We start from the raw sequence: 10582 nt of genomic DNA on the forward strand, positions 1-10582 counted from the left end.
AGTACGTAGCGTTAAAGATCTCTAAGCTTAACGCTTGCCTCTGAAAATCGTCATTAATGCTTTTTTTTTTCCTCCCATGTGTGAAGGTGCTCAGTGTTTCGTTGGGCTTCTTTACCCCTCCTCCTTCCCTCAACGCCCCCCCCGATGGGGAAATCTCCAAACCTACAAGAAGGAAAGGTGCCTGTACCTTGAAGACAAATGGGGATGAGGAAGATATGACAACAGAAATACTGAGAGGACATCCAGCTCCGCGGGCAGTCACTTCTGGCTGGGGAAGTTTTATGCTCGCGAGGTAGAAGCCGGAGGTGTCCCCACAGCTCCCGCAGTAACTTCTGGTTACCCCTCATACAGGTAAGGCTCTTCTGTGTCCAGAGCTCTTGGCTGTACATACAGGTTTGTGATTCAGGGCCATTTCTGAATTAAAGACATCGTCTGAAAAAAAAAATTGCCTACAGTTGCACTGGACCACTTCTTACAGGAGGTGTAGTGCTTCCAGTTAGCCCTCACTGTGCGACAGAAATCGCTTCTGGTTACGTCTCAAGTTTGTTTCCATCAGCCCCTCTAGAGCAGGTGTTGGTGATTTTTCATGCCCCATTTATCACATCTCACTGAGCCACAGATTAGTCGGCACACTTGTCTCTGAATAGGTACTCCAGGGTAGTGAGAGTTTGAGCTCCAACTGGATGCATTTTAAACTCAAGAGCCTGCTAAATTATTAATTTAGTCTCTTAAAGTTCCCTGCTTCCTGGCAAAGCCAGAATGTGTGTTTCTACAGGCTTCAGTCCTGCTCACTTTAGATTTGCAAATTTTGGCAAGGACTTTAACATCCAGTAAGGTGGAGATCAGGTAAAACTGTAACATAAAAAGCTAAAAGCTTTACCTCTGCTATGCCCTGCCTAAGGACCATGGCATCTATTTGTCATCACTAAATTTATGTACAATCACAGAAAAGACACTTGTGGTCCATGCAAAGGGACCTTTAACTGAAGCATGGGTTAAAGCAAGTCAGCCAGAGGAGAACTGCCCAGAGGCCACTGGCACTGCGGGATTATGCCCTGTTGGGGACGGCGTAGCCCAGCACATCTTGCTGCTGCTGGCTGTAGGCTCTTCGGGAGCAGCCCTGCTGCTGACAGCAGCCCCCCGTCAGCACCCCCAACAAGGGGAACTGGAACCCCTCTCTCATCATCAGATCAGTAAGATTCTGCAAGAAGGGTGAGGTTACTAAGATGAAGACTACCTTAGCTATATAAGCTCTTCCTGGATTTCTCTTTCAAGTTTTTGGCAATCTTAGACTTTGAAGGCTGGGCCTGCAGAGCTAAAGTTTGAGGAATACCTGCCTAAAATGCAGGTCCTACAAATCTTTATGCATGGACTTGACTACTATTAGTAAGTGTGTGCAGAAAGGATGTGTGGGCCTGGTACCTGGAACGTTTTTCTTTAGAACTCAGAGCCCCAGCACCTTGAGCTGAAACTATCAGCACAGTCAAGTGCTCAGGATTTCTGAGAAAGTAAAACTACTCAAGTTAGCAAAAACACCATCTTCACTCATTCCAGTGCAGCCGATTTACAGAGGCTGGACTGTGCACCGCTGGCAGCCAGAACCAACTGATGCAACCTGGAACCTGCATTTTTGCTGAAGTGAGCTGCCAAGACCAAGAGGAGAGCATTTGGTCCTGTGCACAAAAAACCCTTCACCTCACGACCAGAGTGACAGAACTTGTGTGGGTAGCAGACTCAGAGCCTAAGGTATGTTTTAAGTAGTACTGGGGGAGTGAAATATGGTTTGTTTATTGTTTTTTTTTTTTTAAAAAAAATAGAAATATATATTTATATATAGTAATTTTCATCTTCACTTCTGAGAAAAGAGATCTGAGGCTGCCTTCTGTTCAGGCCAGTATGGTGCCTGAGTGGGAAATTTCACTCCCCAGTTTCAGTTAAGATGCAACTTAGGCTGGTTCTTGTGAATAGAATCATAGAAGCATTTAGGTTGGAAAAGACCCTTAAGATCATAAAGTCCAACAGTTAACCTAGCACTGCCAAGTCCACCGCTAAACCATGTCCCTAAGCACCATATCTACGCGTCTTTTAAATACCTCCAGGGATGGTGACTCCACCACTTCTGTTATAGTTGTAAAAGGAAAGTTACTGCAGCAGAGCTCTGTAATCAAGAGGTCTCCACAGACAGCCTATCATCCTGATGAGAGACACTTCTTAATTAAGCAAAGATGCCACATTGTAGCTGAAACAATTCCTAAGTGTCCCAACTTCCCTCATCATATCAATGAGTCTGGAGTTACAGAGCTCCCAACAGCAAGGGGTTTTAGAGGATTTCAAATGCATTGTAAGTCTAAAAGTTCAACACTTGAGCATGTGCAGCATGCAGAGAACATACTTCAAAATGTGTTTGAAGAGCAGCAGCTCGGTTTTGTACTGCTGCAAAGATCTTTGAAAGGAAGAGTGCAGGTAGCACCCCAAGTATTGCGGGGGAGACTTGGGATCCACGCACTTCTGTGAAAAGCTCAACTTTACTTGAAGGCAAATCCATTAAGCAGCAGTCTTCGCAGCTAAGCTTAACTGATTTCCTGTTTGAGCACCTCAATTACACTGATTTCATGATTAAACTTTTTCTGATTAATAGGAAAACCAGAAAGAATCTGTGGTCAAAATATTGAACAAACTGTTCAAGCTAATGAGGGAGGATACTGGTGTTTGTGAAGCAGCTGGTAGTGATAGCTTGGAGGAGAAAAGGAAAACAGCTGCCTGCAGATAAACACTAAATTCAAGCACAGGAGCAAAGTGAAGGGGAACATGCTGGTGTGCTTCAATACATCAAGAGGCAACACAGAAACACTGCATGAATATCCATCATCTTACTCAGCTGATTAGTACCCTAACATTACGTCTACACCAGTATGTAATATAGCCCCAGGGAGTGAACCTGGCTGCTCAGTCCCTGATCATCTGCTCTGCATAAGGTATTAATGTACCATATTCTACACTATATTCTGGATTCAAATTGTTTGTCCATATGCAGTAATCAGGAGCTCTAATTGCTCCTGAAGGATTGGCAGTTGAACGAGGCTGTCCAAGAGGGTACCCTACAAGAGCTACAAGTCTACTAGACGAGGGCACAGGCACATCAAAACCAACATGTGGTCTGGGCCATGTCTAGTTAGATGGCAACCTGGCATTTTTGGAACACGAAAGCCAGATCTCCGAGAAATCATGCAGCAGAATTACAGGCAAGTCCTCAGAGCATTTTTGGTTGCCTTTCCTGGAAAGAGGCTGGTCCCAAAATGGCTGACTGCCCGTTATTCCTGTACATCTATGCATAGCTAAGAGAGAATATGAAAGGTGTAGGACAGAAAACGTCCTTAGATGTTGTTTCTTAGCTCTCCCCCTCGCCCCCAGGTAAGGGAACCATATGTTAAGCTGAATTGTATGCTGTGGGCTTCGAACTAGGGAGTTTGTAACAATGCAACAGAGAGAGCATGAAGTGCCCTGGCTTGTCATGGCAAGAATGAACAAAGTGAAGGCACAGGAGCGTGTGCAGCCTAGAAGCAGTGTCTGTATGAAGACTCACTGGGTGCAGATAATGCCCATCAGCAGGTTCTCCATGTGCCTACTTTGAAAAATAAAAAGCAGCATTAGAGCAAGAAAGCGCAAAGGAGCTCACCTAGGCTAATACTACTTGGCTTCTGTGCCCCTGGCACCTTCTACTGTGTAGATGTGACCGTCCTGTTCATTGCCTTGCTTTGCTCCTTCCACAAACGTACGCGATAGGCTGATATTCCAACTCCGACGTGAGACATGTTTTCAGCCAGTTTATGGGGGAGAACTACCGTTCAGAATAAACACATATTTTTGGTAACAGTATGTGCAGCAAGAGTACCGCAGAAATGAATTGTAGTTTCCATCATATTGTGGCAATGGGGGTCTTCCTAATGGGGCTGGGGGAATGAAGAAACAATAAAGGCAATGTGTCAGGCTTTTCCAGGTCTACTCCTCCCTAGAAACATTAAAAAAAAAGAAAAAGGAAGAAAAGTAACAAATATCTTAAATGACGTGTTTCTTGGGAACTAACAGCAATATTGGCCACATTATTTATATCCTTTTTGGCCTGTCTGTCCTCCTCTGACATTAAGTTTCTCAGTGGTATGTACCCTGCTGCTTGTGAGGCTCTAGTCTAGATTGGACTAATGCAGTTTAAAATGAACTCTCCAAGGTCTGTAATTTAAAAAACACGGATCATCTTATGGATCTGACTTAGGGCACAGCCATGTGAACAGTTACCCAGCACAGTTGTATTAATTCAGGCTCTAGAGGAGAAGGTGGAAGCAAAGTGAGACCAAATGACTTCAACCAGATCTACTGCTAATGGAGCATGAAGCTGTGCCCTCTGATTGCAGCTGGTGGCTAAGGGAGGTATGGATGTATCCGCATTACTCAGCCATTAATTCCAGTCACATTCCTTCTGTTCACAGCTTGCTTGTTTCCTCGGGATCCTGTGCTCTTCAAGCTGGGCATTCTCTTTGCCCTTACTGATATTCCCCCATTTGGGAGCTCACCTCCATGTCAAAGCTGTTAGCATTAGGCCTATATACTGTGCTGAAAATAAAAATTCTAGAGCACAACAGATGTGATCACTTCGTTTTCTTGCCTAAAGCACACTGTGCTTTCTTCCCCTTTTTGGCTCCGTGGGTGGAACAGGCATTTCAGTATACGCTGCCACATTCATTACAGGGAGTTCTTCCGTGCTAGAGATATTAAAATCTTTGTTATTACTGCCAGTTCTCTCCTCCTCCGTACCAAGTGGTCGCCTGAGCTAGAATTCCTTTTAAGCACAGACTCCCAGCAGTAGTATTCTCCTCCTCAAAGTGAGGAAGATCTCTTCAGAGGTCAGTTCCTTCTGCTTTCTCAGAATCCTGCCTCCCCCATATTCCTTAGAAAGTTGTTATTAAAGATGTCAAAACCACTCACAAAAATATATTCTAGAAATCAGCGTCAAATTACCTCTTCATAATCATTAACAACTCAAAGCAATAGCATTTGAGTTAAAAAGTTTTATGCAAGAAAAAACGTTTAACATTTAATATAAAATCAAAGTTTGACACAGCTTAATTTTCAAATGTCATCCTTTTTCTGTTCATCAACTGACAAATAGAAGATCACAATTAAAAAGTCACCCTAAATACTTTTAAAAGCCTTATAAAAACATTCATAAAGTGCCACCCACAAAAGCACCTAAACAAGAATCTGAGAGAAATACCTATTAGGATGTTAATTTACTTAATCGCTGCTGAGGACTAAGCTGTCAGACAGCAGCGTAATTTGTGGAACTGTCAATTTAACAACCATACAACCCAGAAAAAACACCGTTCCATAGACACCGCCCCAACAGAGCATCAGCTGAGCCCACAACATGTATGCAGAGGCACCCAACAGTGTTGTGGGATTTTAAAATAAATAGATGCTAACACCACCTAAAACCAAAACTACCTGCAAGTGGGAGATGCGGATTCTAAGGGGAGAGATCATCCCAGGCTGTGGCCTTACCGTGAGGGAAAACTCAGGCAGCTTGTACAGAAAACAGGTACAGATTTTAGCCGGTTTTTACTGGGATAAAAATCACTCCCCACTAGAAATAACAGAAAAAGGCACTGATCCTTGAAAGGTCTCTATGTTCTCCTCTCTGGCCTTGAACATACCATACAGTATAAGCACCTTTCTTTTCCCCATCCCCAAAAGAGGGGCCCGGAACAACCACCGCACCGCAGGGCACATGCACTAGTTTGTTCAGCAGCAGCTTCTCTCTTTGCTCGAGTGTCCAGGCAGCACTCACAGATTTACCCAGAAGAAAAAGGGATAGGCTCTGAGGGCTCCCTCCCCCAAAATTCATGCCCCATATGAGGTGTCCAGGGAGCAGCTGGGTGTCTACCCAACATCAGGTAGCTGCCTATGGTCCACATGGCCTTCTCTCCACCAGCTACTCCGTATGGTGCTTCTGGTGGCGCACCAGCTGGGGCTGGAACCGAAAGCTTTCCCCACACTGGGTGCAGCGGTACGGCTGCTCCCCAGTGTGGATGCGGGTATGCTTGATGAGGTTGGAGTTGCCACTGAAGCCCCGGCCACACTGGCTGCATTTGTAAGGCTTCTCGCCTGTGTGGGTACGAGCATGGTTAATGAGGTCAGAGCTCTGCCCAAAACGTTTGCCACACTGCCCGCAGGCATAAGGCCGGATGCCGTCATGAGCTCGCTGGTGCTGAAGGAGGTGGGAGTGTTGGCTGAAGCTTTTTCCGCAGGCTGGGCACTTGTAGGGCCGCTCGCCTGTATGCATATGCTGGTGCTTGATGCAGGTGGAGCTGTCGCTGAAGATCTTCCCGCACTCGCTGCACACGTAGGGTTTGAGCCCGGTGTGGATGCGCTGGTGCTTGAGGAGGTTGGAGCTCTGGCTGAAGCTCTTCCCACACTCGGCACAAGTGTAGGGTTTCTGGCCCGTGTGAACCCGCCGGTGCTGGATGAGATGGGAGCTCTGGCTGAAGCCCTTGCCACACTCCCCACACAGGAAGGGGCGCTCCCCAGTGTGCATTCGCTGGTGCTGGATGAGGTGGATGCTCCGACTGAAGCCCTTGCCACACTCAGAGCAGATGGTGGGCCGCTCTGCACGAGGGGCTCCCGAGGCGCCTGCCGCCCCTCTCTCCTGTCTTTTTACCAGGCTGATATCAGAGCAAGGCAGCCTAGCCTCCTCTTCCTCCTCACAGCCACCTTGCTGAGCCTCTGAAGAACCATGCTGACTTCCATGGCTGTCCCCTAGCTCTTCCTCTTCTCCTCTGGACCTCACTGCCAACACGTCCAGTAGATCTGCGCTTGCAAGGTGATCTGGAAGGGGATCTAGCTCACCACCTGGAAAAAAAGTATGACTCTAACTGAGATTCTCAATGGGAAGTGGCACAGCAGAGAACGGACAAGCTGTGATCGTAGGGAGCCTGGTCTGCACCGTGTAGGAGAAGCAGTAATGGGAAGACTGGGAGCAAACAGAAACCTAGCTGCAGGAGAGGCTGTATGGCCTCGTCATGCAACCCAGAGCAGATGTGCCATGAACAGCACAGCCAAGGGCAACGCTACAGGTGTCTCCTTGCCCCCAAGATATCTTTACATTTTGTCTTCTTAATATTCCGTCTTCTTATACATACTCTTAACAGCAGGCTGACAAAGGCAGGCTGTTTGCCTGTCCTGAGGGGGAAAGAGCAAGTCTCAATATCAGCTGCATGAATTAAGGGGCTTAAGTAACACCAAGACAGCTCCAAGAGCATTTTGCCTGCTTTGTGTTTATAAACTTATCTAACTTATTCCTCACCTATCTGTGTCTCCTCCAAGGCCTCGTGATCTTGTTCTTCTTCTTGGTCCATCTGGGCAGTTATGTCCGGGTCAGCAATCAGGAATCCTTCTTACAAAAGCAAACAAAAGTAACCTTAGTTGAATATTCAGCAAGAGCTTGTCATATGTCTTAAAATCTACTACCCCTGCTGAATATGGGGAACAAGCAGAGTGGTTGCATAAAAGAATGGAGTCACCTGACCAACAAACATTTACGGACGTCCTGTGCACTACTGAGGTATCTCGTGTCAGGTACTTTCCTTAAAAGAGATTCAAGGTTGCCTCTCTTCTGATAAGCGATATATGTTAGGACATACGCCAGATGTGCTGGACTTAGAATTGGTTGACAGCAATCATAAATACAGGTGTAAGCAAAGAGCAAAACGCAGCCATACTTACATTTCTTTAACAACGACAGCCAAAAGATTAATTACTCTCCTGAGATTATTTTAAATGGAAAATGACTCTCGAGTCACCAGAACCTGATTTTCTTACTTGCTACCTCATATTTTCTTTCTCCTCCAAGACTCTCAGGCTGAGGCAACAAAACCCAACAAAACAGACAATTTGATGTCTTGTCTACTCTAGCTGGATTCTGTTAGTTCCCAGCCTGGCACCCCTACTGAGCTCCAACAACCGCCATGAATGCAACTGTTGGGCAGGGTGCTCTTACAAATGCCATCAGCACCAAAGACAGTAATTTTTTGTTCAATATTTACTATTTTAAAGCGAAAACTAGCCAAATGGTAAGCAAGTGAGCATCAAGAGGGCAGGCGTTAGCAGTTGCTGCAGAAAAAAATGCAGAAGAACAAAGAAAATACAATGGTACGAAAAATCCCACTTTATTTTAAAAAGTAAGAATCAAAGATGGCAGAGAAAGGATACCATGTGGATGAATCTAGGACCAGAGACTGATGTGCATCACAGCTAAAGCTGACCTCACTTATGGGAACATTTTTAAAGCATTTAAGACAGTACTTTTTTTTCCCCTTTTAATCTTTATAGTTACTTAATACTAGCTTGCATAATTTCAAAAATACACTCCCTGAACTCTGCTTCAAGCTAGCAATCTCTCTGGACAACCAATACCACTGCACAACTACTCAAGCTCCAGATGGAACTGGCTAACCGGACAGATGGGCGCTGGTGCAAACAAACACTGTAAACTGAGGGGTGCCTGGTCCTGGACCGCTTCATCCATCACTACCAGCTATTTAACGACAGGTAATGGGTAATAATGGATTAGATAGTGTCAGAATGAAGGAGACAACTCCGATGAAGGGAACAGTTTTGGTCCTTGGATGCCAGTGATTACAAAACCACCAGTCCTGAAGTCTTTTATTCTATGTGGCAAAGGTGGACAGAAAGAAGGGGAGCAAGCAAAAGAGAAAGACTGCCATCTTGAACTGCAGGACCATGAAGAAAAAAATAAACAGATCAGCAAAAAAGAAGCCTTAGCGAAAAAAAAAAACAACTTAGAAGTTAATAATCTGAGTCCCTGCTTTAAATACTTGCTGAATGCTGAAGCGGACCACCCCAGCAGGTGGATCATTTCCAGCAGTTCTGAGCTGATATACAAAGGGAGGTTGCTTTCTGCAGCCCTACAGCTCTCAGGGCTTTGCCACCACGGCAAATTTCTGCTGCAAGCACAAGCTGACCAAGCTATTTACACGCTGCGATATGTACCAGCTGGCCCACCCCCACTCTAGAGCAGGAGGAGTCAAACCCCTGTCTGCACATAGACCTTTCCCCCAGGCACCTAACCACCAATGGCAGGGTTTCTCTCTAAAAGCTGCCAAGAAACAGGAATTTTGGAGGAGCAAATCCCTCAGCATTTCGGAGGTGGTACCAGCATCTCACAAATGTCCAACCAGCACCCCCTGGGGAAACATCTAAGCAAGAAGACAAGGGAGAAGGAAGTGCTCCCTTCTGATCCTGCAAAAATTTCCTCGTTCGAATTGCCACTGACACACTGCTGCTATGCTCAGATTTGCTACGGCAGCTCAGCAGAAAGCAGTCAACCTTTATACAACTGACAGGATAGTCTGGAGTAAGAGTGAGTTTATTCCTTTCCCATGATCACAGTCATGTCTCTGTGAATGGAGGGGACAAAGCTCATCAACAGAGGGGACATTCCTTCAGGGATTTCATCTGTTCCTAGCAGAAGCATATCCTTGGGCATCTTGGCTTATTGCTTGAATGTAGAAACCGAAACGGGAAGAACGTCTGTGTATGTAGATGCGTGGGGTTACTGTAGGCAACAGCCACAGCTTTACTAAAACAAGATAGGGAGGGTATCTACTTTGGACCTCCAGCAGGGACTTTGCAAACACACCATACTGTTCCTGGGGCCTTGGCTTTAGTATTGTGATAGCATATATAGATTTTGTAGCTGGCTCCTACAATTTATGCTCTTTACCTTGGCTACTTATTTTCTCTTCTGACCACTCAGCTCTGTATTCCTCCCATGGCTGTACCAAGCTGTGGAGGTTATGGGACTCATCCTAGTGCAGAGCTCCATACTTTCAGCTTCTTGTGCTCCTGAAGTGCTGTCAGTGGCAAAGTGCTCTCCGCACGCTCGCGCCAGGCAGGACAGCACAGACCTGCAATTCAGAAGGAGGCATTCAAATCTTCCTCTCCCCATCTATTATCTGGGTTAGATACTGCTTGCAGTAAAATCAAAAGGCGAAGACATTTTTACCACAGAAACCAGCTAATTATGCGGCTGCATACATTTTTCTTCGCTGTGATGAGAGCTCCCTTCCCTGTACGTTCAGATTTGTTCACAAACTGCAGGGCTTGCCTGTGACAGCCTTCCCTCTCGGCTCTGTGCCCACCTCGGGATGCCGGGGGCTGGGAGACGGACACCGGAGGGGAACGGGGCAACACCCAAAGGCGGGGGCTGTGCGGGAGGGGGCAAGTATGGTGTCGTTTTTGGGAACAAGGATTTTCCACAGAGCAGGGACAGGGGTGCAAAGCTGCCTGTCTGCAACAGCGACCGGAGGCACTGGGTGGAAACTGGGGGAAGAGACGCGTTTGCTCTGCGGCAGGTGAAAAGGGACGCAAGGGGGGAACTGCATTACAGGGAAGGGATGCAAGCAGACACGAATGGCCACTACAGCAGAGCGGGGACTGTAGAAGGGGCAAGCTGGGCCTCCCCTTCTCCGAGCTGCGTTTTTTCGTCTCCTCCGGGTAGCTCCTTCCT

General features: G+C 46.4%; 1 protein-coding gene across 1 annotated transcript; it reads right to left on the reverse strand.

Annotated features, from left to right (window-relative positions):
- Nucleotides 1-5986: 5986 nt before the first annotated feature.
- LOC104157116 (zinc finger protein 436-like) lies at nucleotides 5987-7409 on the reverse strand. Its single transcript, XM_009707965.1, has 2 exons — nucleotides 7358-7409; nucleotides 5987-6903 (listed from the first exon to the last, which is right to left on the reverse strand). Exons 1-2 carry the CDS (start codon nucleotides 7407-7409, stop codon nucleotides 5987-5989), a joined length of 969 nt encoding a protein of 322 aa, XP_009706267.1.
- Nucleotides 7410-10582: the final 3173 nt, after the last annotated feature.

Source organism: Cariama cristata, unplaced genomic scaffold (assembly GCF_000690535.1).
Source record: "Cariama cristata isolate BGI_N322 unplaced genomic scaffold, ASM69053v1 scaffold21109, whole genome shotgun sequence".
Taxonomy (NCBI): domain Eukaryota; kingdom Metazoa; phylum Chordata; class Aves; order Cariamiformes; family Cariamidae; genus Cariama; species Cariama cristata.